This window comes from Bos indicus x Bos taurus, chromosome 16, assembly GCF_003369695.1.
Source record: "Bos indicus x Bos taurus breed Angus x Brahman F1 hybrid chromosome 16, Bos_hybrid_MaternalHap_v2.0, whole genome shotgun sequence".
NCBI classification, from domain to species: Eukaryota; Metazoa; Chordata; class Mammalia; order Artiodactyla; family Bovidae; genus Bos; species Bos indicus x Bos taurus.
In genome coordinates this window covers 533,727-548,459 of record NC_040091.1, presented here as the reverse complement: position 1 = coordinate 548,459, position 14,733 = coordinate 533,727, and the positions used below count along the sequence as shown (strand labels likewise).

Genomic DNA, 14,733 nt, shown 5'->3' with positions numbered 1-14,733 from the left:
CACCCTCCCCAGCCCCCAGGAATGGGGGACAGAAAAAGTGATGCAGGGGAGAAACATGGGCCCGGATGAGACAAAAGTCAGGGCACTAACTAGAGAACTCCCAAGTCCACAGCCACGGCCATTCCCAGAGGACCCAATAGTTCAGGCAGCATGTGGGTGTGCCCATATATGCACACAGATGCCCACATATGTATGTACACTGGCAGACAAAGGATTTGGAGCCTTAGGACATACACGTTCCCAGACACAGAAAATGGAAACAAAATCTGACCCAGGGAGCCCTTCTCCAAACTGGATAGCCACTGTAAAAGGTGGGATCCCACGAGGTGAAAAGTAGCACCCTGGTCTGCACCCTACGTTACCCCAATATCCCTGCTCCACAGAGTAGCTGGGAGCAGAGCAGACAGGAGGAGCTACTGCCCCAGTCCTGCCAGAGCAGTGGTCTCACTAATGCTAATGACAGCAATTGCTCGGACTCACTCACCCTCCTCACCTGAAACACTCCACTCTGAGATTTAAAGGCCACTGGCTTCCCTGGTGGCTCAGAGGGTAAAGCGTCTGTGTATAATGCAGGAGACCTGGGTTCGATCCCTGGGTTGGGAAGATCCCCTGGAGAAGGAAATGGCAACGCACTCCAGTACTCTTGCCTGGAAAATCCCATGGACTGAGAAGCCTGGTAGGCTATAGTCCATGGGGTCACAAAGAGTCGGACACGGCTGAGCGTCTAGTGGTTAGTGGCCCCACCATATCTCTCTAAGCTCATCAACAGCCAAGCCCCATCTCTTCCCACTCTCCTGCCCCCACCCGAAGAAGAAGTGTGAAGCCAAAGAGAAGGTCAGTCTGGGGAAGGGGCCCCTGTGGCAAAGGCTGTGCTTTGGAAAAGAGCACTGTGCTCAGGAGCACAGGGACTGAGTCCAGCAGAGCTCAGGCAGCCCACAGCATAACGCACAGGAAGGAGCCCAGGGCTAGGACTCTGGAGCCCTGAGCCGCAGTTCTGTCACAGACTAGCTGAGTGATCCTGGGTTTGTCTTGACTTACTGAGACCTCTGCTGTAAGACAGAACCACGACCCTTATTCAGTCCATCTCAGGGGGATGACACAATAGATAAAGAGCCTGGGAAAGCAGAAAGCATCCCATGATTGTAGGGGAATTTGAATTATGTTAGTAGTGGGCAAAGGTGGGCCTGTGGGTGGAGTTTTTAATGGTTCCTTCTAGGAAAGGGGTTGAGAAGTTCTCAGGAAGGGAACATAGGATCTCAGGCTGCCCACAGTGACGTGCTGGACATTTGGTCTGATTTGGCCTACCGAAATCCTCCCAGTCATCCTGGCAACTGAGAAGCTGACTTTGGTACCATCATCGCTTCCCCAGGCTCCTTCCAATCCAAGAGCCAGGTAGCCACTCCACTCCCCCTAGTGAAATGGCATCCCACAGAGCAGGCTGAAGATGCGCCCAGAGGTGCATGGCAGGTGGATGCCTCTGAGATGACTGTCCAGGACTTCCTACGGCTGCCCCCACAAACTTCACTAGTGTGGTGAGCAGACGGGGGCTCGAGAACAGCCCTATCAGGACAACTGGCTCTTTCTGGTTCCATCGCCACCTTTAAATAGTGCAGTTATCATCTCAACCTAGCAGAAGCCTCAACTCCTGCACAATTTCTAAGTAACACTCACAGATCAAAAGCTACCAGCCCCTAAAGCAGACATATATGAGGAGCTGTGGCGGTGAGGAGTGTCGGCAGGCTGTGACACAACAGAGGAGTGCCCCCAACCAAGCTGATGTGTGTGTGTGAAGAGGGAGGGTCAGATGAAAACCAGGCCTCTGAGCTTATGAATACAGGAGAGGCAGACTCTGAAACCTCTCTGGCTCCCTAATAATCACCCCCATCTTTTCCTAACAAACAGGAGGGATGGGCGCTTGGATGTGATGCTCTGGGTGACCACACACACATACACAGACTGGCTTCCCACCGCCCTACCAGATGGCAGGCCCCACCATGGTGAGACAGCTCAGCAAGGACAAAGCTATTGGCTTCCATAGAGACCCAAGGGCCAGGGCAAAGCTTCCAGGAGCTGTGCCCAAGTGTAAGTGGGCCAAGAGCCAGGCAAAAGGGGAGCTTCAAGGTGAGAGCCCCTTTACCTCAGAGTAAAGAGCTAAAAAAGGAAGGTCAGATACCACCCAATTGGAGGAAGAGTGAAGACCTGAGGAAATGGGGGAGAGTCATCTAGGAAAACAGTAACAATTATGAAAGCAGCTATGATTTATTCAGAATTTACCATGTGCTAGACATTGTGGCATCAGTTGACACATAGTAACTTTAATTCTCCAGTTCCTTGCAAAGAAGACACAATTCTTCTCATTTCACAGATTTGAGAATTGAGACAAGTCATGCAATCAAGTCTATGTGGCTAGTAATAAAAAGAGCTAGGATTCAATTCCAGTCTGTCTGACTCCAAAGAGGAGTAGAGGATGGAGGAGAGGGGAGTGGACACGACTCCTTCAGGCATCCTGTTTCTTCCAAGAAGCCAAGGCACTTGGGCCCCAGCCCCTTTCACCCTTATCCAGGAGACGGCAGCCTAAGGGTTCGCTTGCCTCAGCCCTCCTCCACCAACCCTCCTCTAGCCCGAGCGAAGGCCTCTGCACAGCGGGTACCATGGTCACGAGGCAGCCACGTCCCCACTGGAAGTGACCTGTCTACAGAGCCTCACCCACCACCTAAGCAAACCTCTCCCCCTACCTCTGGCTGGCTCTATACTGAGCTGTAAGGAGACTGCCTGAGTTTCCCGCACCACTCCATATTCCCTATTCCTACAGGAACTACAAAAGCAGACATTCTTCTGAGCCCTCAGCTTCCTCCCTCTGGGGCTTTCAGACACCATCCTCTCAGTGGAACGTAGTCCAGCTCCCCACCTCTCTTTCCCTCTCATGCAGAAGTCAATCCTCTCCCCTTGTTCCTCTTCTGATCCAGCTCAAAACCCCAAGAAGACTTGCCCCCACTCAGCCCCCTCTCCAAAGCCCCACCAAGCCCCCTTTCCCTGCTACTCCTTGTCTCTGCTCACCATCAAGCTCCCAGAATCCACCTATTGTTCACGAGCTTCTAGCACCTTATCCAGCCTGCCTTAGTCTCCTTTCCATATTAGTCTAAGGAACTTCTGATCACCCTTAAGCTCTTCTTAAGCACCACTTCCCCCACGGAACCTTTCTGATTCCCTCCACACATAAGATTGCCCCTTCTACTGACCCAGAACAGCTTTTTCTTCTATTTGTGGCACACCAACTCAACTGAAGACTCTTGAGTGAGAACCATGACCTAATTATCTTTGGACTCTCCAACACTTACCATGGGCCTGACATACACAGAGTTGAGTGGATACATGTGACAGAGTCATTCTAGGAAGTCCATCCCTGACCCACTTTAAAGAAGGGGAGTTCAAAATAGAAAAAACTTATCTTGCCCTCTAAAAAATTAAAACTTCTTTACAGCAAGATGGGGGCCATTCCTGCCTTAAAAGGCAGACTCTGGAGCAAGTTGATGGACTGGCTCCTCCACTAACCACTCATGTGACTCTGGAAAGATACCTAATCTCTCTGAGCCTTGGTTCTCCATCTGTGAAATGGGGATGATAATAATATTCACTTCAGATAGCAGATGTGAGAATTACTAGAGTTCAATAACATACACAAAGTGCTGACATCAGTGTCCATCAAACACGCAGTAAGTATTAATTCCTAGCATTTCAGGCTCCTGAAGCATCTTGAGGCTGAGCCCGCTCCAAATACAGTAAGAAAACTAAAAATCTGTATTAGCTAGAGGAAGCGTTCCCAGAGGAAAAAACTTTTGGAAAAGCTTTATTGATACTTTCTCACTGCTGGCCACAAATCCCTTCAAAAGCATCCAGTTCTCTGGGTCTCTAAAGGGCCAGCAATGAGACTTCCTCTCTCTGAGCTTCAGGTTCCCAAATCTGGGAAATAAAAGTCATAACATGTAACATGATCTAGTGATCTCACAGGTTGTCATGAGGGTCTAAGGAGTTAAGAGACATGAAACTGTTCTGAGAAGTATAAAATGCTACTCAAGCACAGGTTAGCACTGACTGCCAGCTTAAGACACTCAACTTCTGAATGCTGGCATAGTCAGCTGACACAGGAAGAGGCTGCTCTATCTGACAGGTTCCCCTGGGCCCATACCTGTGAAGCCCATCTCTCCAGCTGCTCCACAGGAATGAATTATAAGCCACCTCTTACTAAGACATGGCCTATCATTTGGGTAAGCAAAGAACTTGCTGTCCAAATCAGGACAGTGAATTCAGGCACCAGGAGTCAGATATAAAATGCCACTGCCCCAGGCATGTCGAACCACTTGGTCACTCTCACTGTCACCACCCAGGGGGGACTAACGGCAGAGGCTGGGGCGGAAAGGAGGCCTGCAGGTCTCTGTACATCTCCAAACTTCTAAAGTAACCACAGTTACAGCCACCACAGCTATCCATTTAAATTAAGCCAGGTGTTTGCAAACTGGGCTTTTTCATAGAGTATCTTCAGGGCAGCCTGGCATGAAAAAAAAAAAAAAAAAAAAAGAGGAAAGAGGTAAGACAAATGCAAAGGGCTCTGAACTCTCTTTTCTTTTTTTAATCTCATCAACTCCAAATCTGTGAATTTTACTGGATTTCGGATTAAGGTTTCATTTGTATCAAAGGGTTCCGAGTCTAACGAGAGGTTAGAAGATCTCTGGTAAGTATTGTCTACAGAGACCTCTGCTAAAACACACATTCTCTCAAAGAGGCAGCACATCAGTGCAATAGAACAGGACCTGGGAAGGCTACACAGGACACACTGGGGGCCGCACCCTAAACGTCTAACGGTGGTGCTTTAGTTGCTCAATCATGTCTGACTCTTTGCGACCCCAAGGACAATAGCCCACCACACTTCTCTGTCCATGGGATTTCCCATGCAAGAATACTAGAGTGGGTTGCCATTTTCTTCTCCAGCGGATCTTCCTGACCCAGGGATTGAACTGGCATTCAATTCTTTGCACTGCAGTTGGATTCTTTACCGACTGGGTCACCAGGGAAACCCCAAATGTCTAATAGAGATAATTTATTTACAAAAGTTAAGATAGGCTGCACCACTGAACATAGCACCTGGCTTCGGCTGAATTTACATCATAAGTACAGCAACCCCAACCATCTTCTGCTAATCAGAGCCACTGATTAACGCATATATGTCCTCAGTCCACCCTGGTGGCTCAGTCAGTAAAGAAGTAGGGAGCTACCACATAGCAGAAAACAACTGTCCAGGGGTAACAAGGAACATCAGAAGGGAGTACTGTCAGATGCTGGGGTGTGAAAGATCCAGAGCACACAGAACTGCCCAGAGAAATGTAGGCACAATAAAAAGTATGCATTGCAGGTGGTCACGAAAGTGTGTGTGGGGTTGGGGGTATGTGCAGATACAAAATAGAATATGGTGGGGGGAGGCATGTGTATTCACACAACAGAGTGTGTAAGTGTAGTCATGAGAATTTGTGGTGTCCATGTATAATACTGAAAGAGATATGTGCTTGTGTGTATGTGTGTGTATATGAGTATGGTCGTGAGAATGGGGTCCTGAGTTCATGTGTATGAGAGAAGATGAGTGGGCATGTAAAATGGTGAGACTGTGTGGATGTGTGTGATCATGAGTATATGTCAGGGCTCATGACTGGTCATGAAAATACATGTGTGTGCAATCATGAGAATGCATCTGGGAGTCATGAAAGTATGTATGTTCATAAGAGCATACAGCTGCCGTGAGAGTTTTGCATGCGTGCATGATCGTGAAAGCATATCGCTGATCATGAGAGAGTATAAGTATATATGTGGTCTTGAACTTCAGTGAGAATGTATGAGAGGGAAAGGAGGGAAGGATGAGAATAATAATGAAGGAATAAAAATTGTACTTGTTCGTGTGCTCTGCCCCAAACAAGGACCAAAATTTTAGGGTACTCCACAACTGGCCTAGTGTGAGTTCAAGGCAAGGAACTAGGCTCAGCCCATCTTTCTACTTACCACGAACCATCAGAGCTTCACTGCCTAGCCTCCCAAGCCCAGGGCATCAGATATGGCAGCAGTCACCCACTAAGTCTTCCAGAATGCTCACTCCTGAAGGAAGAGCCCAGGCCAGACTCCTTGTCTGACCTTCCTCTTAGCAGCTATCCTCGAAGCCAAACATAGGAAAATCCTCTTCCACAGAGTGGTGAGCGAGGCTGCGTGGTGGTGGAGTGGGAAACGGCTGAGAGGTGATACCCCACGTCTGAGGTATGAGAAACCCCAGTAAGATGGTAGACACTGAGAGAGGGCATCAGAGGGCAGACAGACTGAAACCACAACCACAGACAACTAGCCAATCTAATCACATGGACCACATCCTTGTCTAACTCACTGAAACTAAACCATGCCATATAGGGCCACCCAAGACAGGCAGGTCATGGTGGAGAGTTCTGACAAAATGCGGTCCGCTGGAGAAGGGAATTGCAAACCACTTCAGGATTCTTGCCTTAAGAACCCCATGAACAGTATGAAAAGGCAAAATGATAGAATACTGAAAGAAGAACTCCCCAGGTCGGTAGGTGCCCAATATGCTACTGGAGATCAGTGGTGAAATAACTCCAGAAAGAATGAAGGGATAGAGCCAAAGCAAAAACAATACCCAGTTGTGGATGTGACTGGTGATAGAAGCAAGGTCCAATGCTATAAAGAGCAACATTGCATAGGAACCTGGAATGCTAGGTCCACGAATCAAAGCAAATTGGAAGTGGTCAAACAGGAGATGGCAAGAGTGGATGTTGACATTTTAGGAATCAAAGAACTAAAATGGACTGGAATGGCTGAATTTAACTCAGATGATCATTATATCTACTACTGTGGGCAAGACTCCCTTAGAAGAAATGGAGTAGCCATCATAGTCAACAGAAGAGTCCAAAAAGCAGTACTTGGATGCAATCTCAAAAACGACAGAATGATCTCTGTTCATTTCCAAGGCAAACCATTCAATATCATGGTAATCCAAGTCTATGCCCCAACCAGTAAGGCTGAAAGAGCTGAAGTCGAATGGTTCTATGAAGACCTACAAGACCTTTTAAAACTAACACCCCGAAAAGATGTCCTTTTCATTACAGGGGACTGGAATGCAAAAGTAGGAAGTCAAGAAACACCTGGAGTAACAGGCATATTTGGCCTTGGAGTATAGAATGAAGCAGGGCAAAGGCTAATAGAGTTTTGCCAAGAGAACGCGCTGGTCATAGCAAACACCCTCTTCTAACAACACAAGAGAAGACTCTACACATGGACATCACCAGATGGCCAACACTGAAATCAGACTGATTATATTCTTTGAAGCCAAAGATGAAGTCAGCAAAAACAAGACCGGGAGCTGACTGTGGCTCAGATCATGAACTCCTTATTGCCAAATTCAGACTTAAATTGAAGAAAGTAGGGAAAACCACTAGACCATTCAGGATGATCCAAACCAAATATGACCTAAATCAAATCCCTTACAATTATACAGTGGAAGTGAGAAATAGATTTAAGGGACTAGATCTAATAGAGTGCCTGATGAACTATGGACAGAGGTTCGTGACATTGTACAGGAGACAGGGATCAAGACCATCCCCATAGAAAAGAAATGCAAAAAAGCAAAATGGCTGTCTGAGGAGGCCTTACAAATAGCTGTGAAAAGAAGAGAAGTGAAAAGCAAAGGAGAAAAGGAAAGATACCCATTTGAATGCAGAGTTCCAAAGAATTGCAAGAAGAGACAAGAAAGCCTTCCTCAGTGATCAGTGCAAAGAAATAGATAAAAACAATAGAATGAGAAAGACTAGAGATCTTTTCATGAAAATTAGAGATACCAAGGGAATATTTCATGCAAAGACGGGCTCATTAAAGGATAGAAATGGTATGGACCTAAAGGAAGCAGAAGATATTAAGAAGAGGTGGCAAGAATACACAGAAGAACTGTACAAAAAAGATCTTCATGACCCAGATAATCATGATGGTGTGATCACTCACCTAGAGACAGACATCCTGGAATACGATATCAAGTGGGCCTTAGGAAGCATCACTATGAACAAAGCTAGTGGAGGTGATGGAATTCCAGTTGAGTTATTTCAAATCTTTAAAGATGATTCTGTGAAAATGCTGCTCTCAATATGTCAGCAAATTTGGAAAACTCAGCAGTGGCCACAGGACTGGAAAAGGTCAGTTTTCATTCCAATCCCAAACAAAGGCAATGCCAAAGAATGCTCAAACTACAGCACAATTGCACTCATCTCACACGCTAGTAAAGTAACGCTCAAAATTCTCCAAGCCAGGCTTCAGCAATACATGAACCATGAACTTCCAGATGTTCAAGCTGGTTTTAGAAAAGGCAGAGGAACCAGAGATCAAATTGCCAACATTCACTGGATCATCAAAAAAGCAAGAGAGTTCCAGAAAAACATCTATTTCTGCTTTACTGACTATGTCAAAACCTTTGACTGTGTGGATCACAACAAACTGTGGAAAATTCTTAAAGAGATGGGAATACCAGGCACCTGACTTGCCTCTTGAGAAATCTGTATGCAGATCAGGAAGCAACAGTTAGAACTGGACATGGAACAACAGATTGGTTCCAAATAGGAAATGGAGTATGTCAAGGCTGTATATTGTCACCCTGCTTATTTAACTTATATGCAGAGTACATCATGAGAAACGTTGCGCTGGATGAAGCACAAGCTGGAATCAAGATTGCCGGGAGAAATATCAATAACCTCAGATATGCAGATGACAACACCCTATGGCAGAAAGTGAGGAAGAACTAAAGGGCCTCTTGATGAAGGTGAAAGAAGAGTGAAGAAGTTGGCTTAAAGCTCAACATTCAGAACTAAGATTATGGCATCTGGTCCCATCACTTCATATCAAATAGATGTGGAAATAATGAGAGACTTTATTTTCTTGGGCTCCAAAATCACTGCAGATAGTGACTTCAGCCATGAAACTAAGACACTTGCTCCTTGGAAGGAAAGTTATGACCAACTTAGACAGCATATTAAAAAGCAGAGACACTACTTTGCCAACAAAGGTCCGTCTAGTCAAGGCTATGGTTTTTCCAGCGGATGTATGGATGTGAGAGTTGGACTGTGAAGAAAGCTGAGCACCGAAGAATTGATGCTTTTGAACTGTGGTGTTGGAGAAGACTCTTGAGAGTCTCTTGGACTGCAAGGAGATCCAACCAGTCCATCCTAAAGGAGATCAGTCCTGAGTGTTCATTGGAAGGACTGATGTTGAAGCTGAAACTCCGATACTTTGGCCACCTAATGCAAAGAGCTGACACATTGGAAAAGACCCTGATGCTGACTGAAGGCAGGAGGAGGAGGGGATGACAGAAGTTGAGATGGTTGGATGGCATCACTGACTCAGTGGATATGAGTTTGGGTAACTCCGGGATTTGGTGATGGACAGGGAGGCCTGGTGTGCTTCGGTCCATGGGGTCGCAAAGAGTCGGACACAACTGAGCGACTGAACTGAACCGAACTGAAGACTCTCTATCATCCAGTGCCCATGCCTACCTCCACTCCTGCCCCCACTTGGAATTGTAGGTTCTTATTTGAAAGGTTCTCTCAGGCCATGCAGGTCAATCTCCCATGCTGGAAGTGAGTTCCTCCCAAAATATCCCTGACAGGTCAGTCTTTCTTTGATTATCCTTCAGGAATACAGAGCTCACTACTAAATGAGGAAGCCCTCATTGTCTTAAGGAAGTTTTTTCTTAAACTGAATGGAAACCTATCTCTCCTTTAAAATGAAAGTTATCTATCAAAGGACAGTGGCTATGAAGTCACATCAGACATGCATTTATGAGAATAAATTTATCAGAATAAATAAAACTACACTGGCTGGGCAAAGTGAGCAATTGTTGTTTAGCTGCTAAGTCATGTCATACTTTTGCAACCCCATGGACTGTAGCCTTCTAGGCTCCTTTGTCCATGGGATTTCACAGAAAAGACTACTGAGCCACCAGGGAAGCCCAAGTGAGTGACAGAGGTCTCTTTGCAAACCAGCTATTTTCATCAGAGACTTAGCAACAAAATTATACTTGTAACTAAGTATTCTTTTAAATCACTGTATACATTATACATTTTTATAATTACTATATAATGTATACTGTATCTGTATATTAGTATTATTATTCAGAGATATAAACCTAAACCACCTACCATGCTTTATGGGAGATTTAGGAATTTTCCCTTTACTGACTATAGAATCTAATTCCTCCACTAATGTAACACCACTGTATTGGGTGCCCAGAGAATCTTCTGCTCCTGGTTAAAAATATCTAGTTGCAAGGCTTCACTGAACCCAGGGGATCTGCAGATAGACCTCTTTAATTCAATCCAATGATTACTATGAGTAGATTTCTTATTCTGCAGTAGATTACTTTTTGTTATGGATACAAAAGGCAAATAAGATACAATCTAAACCCTTAAGAAATTCACAGCCTACTTGGAAGAAAGGAAAACATATGGAGTAGCATGTAATCAAGTATTCAGTCTCCAGCACATCCTGGGCTTCAGCACTGAGCACCACCTGCAGTGACCGAGTTCACCAGTGATGGTTTCTCCCTCAGCTCTTTGGGCAGGAGACAACCCCAGCCAAGGCCTCTAGACCCCTGACTGACATGCAAGATGCTTCTCTGGACTAGAACTGACTTCACCTGGGGGAACAGAAGGTGCTTGAGGGAGGTGGGGCCACAGCTCCCAACGCTCTCTGAAAGCAGAGCCACAAGCTGGGCAGCCATCATGCTTCTTGTGTGAGTGGTGAACCAGCAGCCCAGATCCTCAGGCTCTGCCAGCCCTGGAGTTTCATACGAAGCTGGCTTAGAGCTCCTTCCCTCAATGCTATTTCCCCATGACATTCTCAGTTTCCACAGGCCCCTCCCAGTTCAGCAAATTCCTCTAGAAGGACCCCTTCTCAGAGTCCACCCAGCATCAGCACCCCTCTGAGTACTCTTTACTCTGGTGGCCATCTCAAGTGCAACGCTTCTGGGAGCCAGCACCGCATGTCCCCCAGAGCTAATTATACTTAGTGAGCTAGCAGCCAGAGGGGGACACATGGTGACTTCATGCGGCTGCAATATATATTTGTCCCTCCCTCTGACCCCACTCCCTTTCCTCTATTTCTCCCAATTCCCTACCCAGAACCTAAACTCTGAGGCAGCTCCCTGCTCCCTACCAACTCCTCCTCTCCAGCACACACACACACACACACACACACGCACACCACACATAACTTCATACCACTTAGAAACCACACCTTGTTTCTATATCAACTCATCCAAGGGCATATAGCCACAGAGTACAGTATCCCTGGCACAGAAAGACTTCAGTTGTCTCCCCCATATCCTAAAGCCCCATTGACCTCCACCTCCCTGGCCCTGCTGAGTTTTCACCATGCTTCACTGCCCCCAAAGCTGACTACTCTCCCTCTTCCCTAGCTCTCACCCTGCTGTCCTCAGTGGCTCTGAAAGGACCCATAAGCAATCCCTGACAACTATTTCCAGCTCTAAGATTTCAGCAATCAACCTAGAGAGGAGATCCAGTGTCCTGGCTGCCTGCCCTTCCCTGCCTATCCAATCCCTCCTTATCATCCAGCTGCAAGACCTTCCTTATACATGCCACAGTTCTAGCATCATGACAAGCTCAGCAGCACATGCCCTGATACCACTGGATGAGATTTCCTTTTCACATCCCCACCCTCATCCCACACCCATTCTTCTATCTTTCAGAGATGGTGTCTCTCATTGTGGAGGGTGTCTAGTGCATTCTTGGCCTTCAATAACCATTGTGCCATTCATTGTCTCATCTCCCGGTACCTCTTAATCCAGGCAGCCTCCTCACATCTCAGGGCAAAGTCCTAGAAAACAGCCAAAGGAAATCATTCAAACACTTTTTTAAGGTAGCTTTCCTTGGGACTGCCTGGCTAATTATTAGTGGCAGAGAGTGGACAGGTTGGAATCCAGGTAGGACAGTTATTTAAAAGGATGTGGACCCAGATATTTTCATAATCCAATAGCAGTGTAACAAAATTGGTGCTGGTGGTGGGGGAGGAGGAATGGATCTGTTAACAGGGTGTCTGCTGTGTGTACCTTTCAGGTGCTCCATGGCCCTAAATTGCCTTCAGAAGACTTAGCACCTAGCATGGTGTCTGGCATTACAGTAGATGCCCAATTAATATTTGTTGGATGTTGAACAAAGTACTAGATGCCAGTTCCAACTGGGAAGATTGAGGGAAGAACCCAAAAGGGGCTACTGGAGGCGTCCCTTAAGATCCCACCAGGAGAGGATCTCCATGCTAAGGACAGCCTCATTAACCACTTGCTCACCAGAGGACAGCAGTCTCAATACCCCTACCCCTCTACCAGCATACCTCTCCTTAAAGGTGACATTGGCACCCCCTTCTCAAAACAAAACAAAAACCCAGCCACATCACGTTTCCAAGTCCTTCAATCAGACCTCTCTTTTCCCACTCACAACCAAACTGTACTGGAAAACAGCTCAACTGCGTAGTGGAAAGTCAATTCCCCACTCCTACTCTCCCCGCTCAGGAATCTCTACCCAGGCCTATTTTATGGTTGCTCCCATCCTGAACCCCACCTTCAATAGACCTCCAATTGGCTGCTCCTTCCACTCCACCGCCCCTGGCACTGCAGAAATGTGGGCATCTCTGGCACAACCTGAGACTGGCAGTTCGAGGAATGGAGAGTGAGCAATATTAAGAACGGCTGTTATGAGCAATGTGTGAGGGGATAAGAACCCCTGGAAGAACGAAGACCGTGCCAAAGCAGCGGAGCTGGCCCCGGCGCTTCTTCTCTGACTCTTCTGCATGGGAAACGGGGGCGCGGTCCACCCAGCTCCCCCTGGGAGACTTGCCAACTCAGACTCCCCGCCCCGAGCTGATGGAGCTGAGGGCGAACTCCAAGCACTCCCCACAAATCGGGCATCGTCCTCTCATTCTCATCCTCAAGGGCACAGGGCGCTGCAAAGGCTGGTGAGGGGCGGCAGGAAAAGTATCTACCGGAGAGACACGTTTGAGTAAAAGGTGCTGTTTCCCAAGAACCGCTAGACTGAGACCTCCTTCCCAAACTGTGAGGGGAGCTGGAGGTGGGAAAAACAGAAATCCCTCCCGCACCCCGGGCTCTGGAGGCTCACCTGCCTGCACTCACCGAAGGCCGGGCAGCTTGGTTCTGCGCAGGAAGCCGCCCCGGCCTGGAGGCGCCGGACTTGTCCTCGCGAGCCGAGCAGGCGCCTAGGCAGCCGCAGCCTTCCCGAGCCGAAGCGCCCCGCCCTCGCCTTCTCCGGACGGCCCCCAGCCCCACCTCAAGGGCGGGGCTAGCCGGCCCCCTCGAGGCCACGCCCCTGCCCCGGCGCTCCCTCCCTCGTGACGTGGAGCCGCTTGGGGCTGCGCGCCATCTTGGCTCGGCCGGGAGAGTATCTCGTGAGGTGGCGGGGAGCCAGATTTTTACCCAACGCCAGTCATGTTTTAGGGCCCAAGGGAGCCCTGCCTCCATCCCAGTGAGGTGCAGCACGTACCCTTTGAACCTACGTTTGTCTCTAACCACCTCCTCCCTAAATTGGTCTCAGTACTGGCCTTGTAATTGTTTGCCAATGATTTGTTGCCTTTCACACTCTGTTGCCCATTTATTATTCGTCCTTTGGTTGCGCCCATTTTTTAAGTGGAGAAACTTGAAAGCAAGATAAATTTCCATACTGCAAGCTTAAGTGAATTGTGTCGCTTGGCTGTGCTAACACTGTTACTATAAAATGAAATGTTTGTCTATAGTATGTACAGAATAGTAAGACAGTTTTAAATGCCAAAATTCATGCCAAATTTTGGTTAAATCTGACCATTTTCTTTTAATTGCACCGTACCCTGTACCCTGTGACAATTAATGCATCTTTCCCATCTGGTTTGTGAAGTTTCATCACAGTATCTATTCAGTCTTTTACATTGCCCAGTAAGCACTGCTAGAAATGTAAGGATTTTACATATTCAAAAGCAGAGACATTACTTTGCCAACAAAGGTCCTTCTAGTCAAGGCTATGGTTTTTCCTGTGGTCATGTATGGATGTGAGAGTTGGACTGTGAAGAAGGCTGAGCGCCGAAGAATTGATGCTTTTGAACTGTGGTGTTGGAGAAGACTCTTGAGAGTCCCTTGGACTGCAAGGAGATCCAACCAGTCCATTCTGAAGGAGATCAGCCCTGGGATTTCTTTGGAGAGAATGATGCTGAAGCTGAAACTCCAGTACTTTGGCCACCTCATTGGAAAAGCTGACTCATTGGAAAAGACTCTGATGCTGGGAGGATTGGGGGCAGGAGGAGAAGGGGATGACGACAGAGGATGAGATGGCTGGATGGCATCACTGACTCGATGGACCTGAGTCTGAGTGAACTCCGGGAGTTGGTGATGGACAGGGAGGCCTGGCATGCTGCGATTCATGGGGTCGCAAAGAGTTGGACACGACTGAGCGACTGAACTGAACTGAACGTGTACAGACTTATAAACACATAAGTTCTATATCAGCAACAAATGCTGTAGTTGACATCAATGGCATGTATAACCATTTTTTTTCTTTCCTCCAATATATTCACCATTTGGCTTAATTAATTCTATGTCATTGGTAGAAGGAAGGAAAATCTGAGTAATTCTGACTTACTTGAGAGGTA

General features: G+C 47.2%; 1 protein-coding gene across 20 annotated transcripts in view; it reads right to left on the bottom strand.

The window, feature by feature from the left end:
• Nucleotides 1–14,122, bottom strand: part of PPFIA4 (PTPRF interacting protein alpha 4) — a 53,313-nt gene extending 39,191 nt beyond the window's left edge. For 10 of the 20 annotated variants that reach the window (XR_003514824.1, XR_003514825.1, XR_003514823.1 and 7 more), the window contains exon 1: nucleotides 13,232–14,122. Coding sequence is in view for 7 of the 20 variants with exons in the window: in XM_027564146.1 (XP_027419947.1) it covers nucleotides 13,232–13,576 (345 nt within the window). In the remaining 13 variants the exon portion in view is untranslated. Of the gene's footprint in view, nucleotides 1–13,217 lie in introns of all 20 variants that reach the window. The other 10 variants (XM_027564141.1, XM_027564148.1, XM_027564149.1 and 7 more) reach the window with 5 other exon arrangements.
• Between the last annotated feature and the right edge of the window lie 611 nt (nucleotides 14,123–14,733).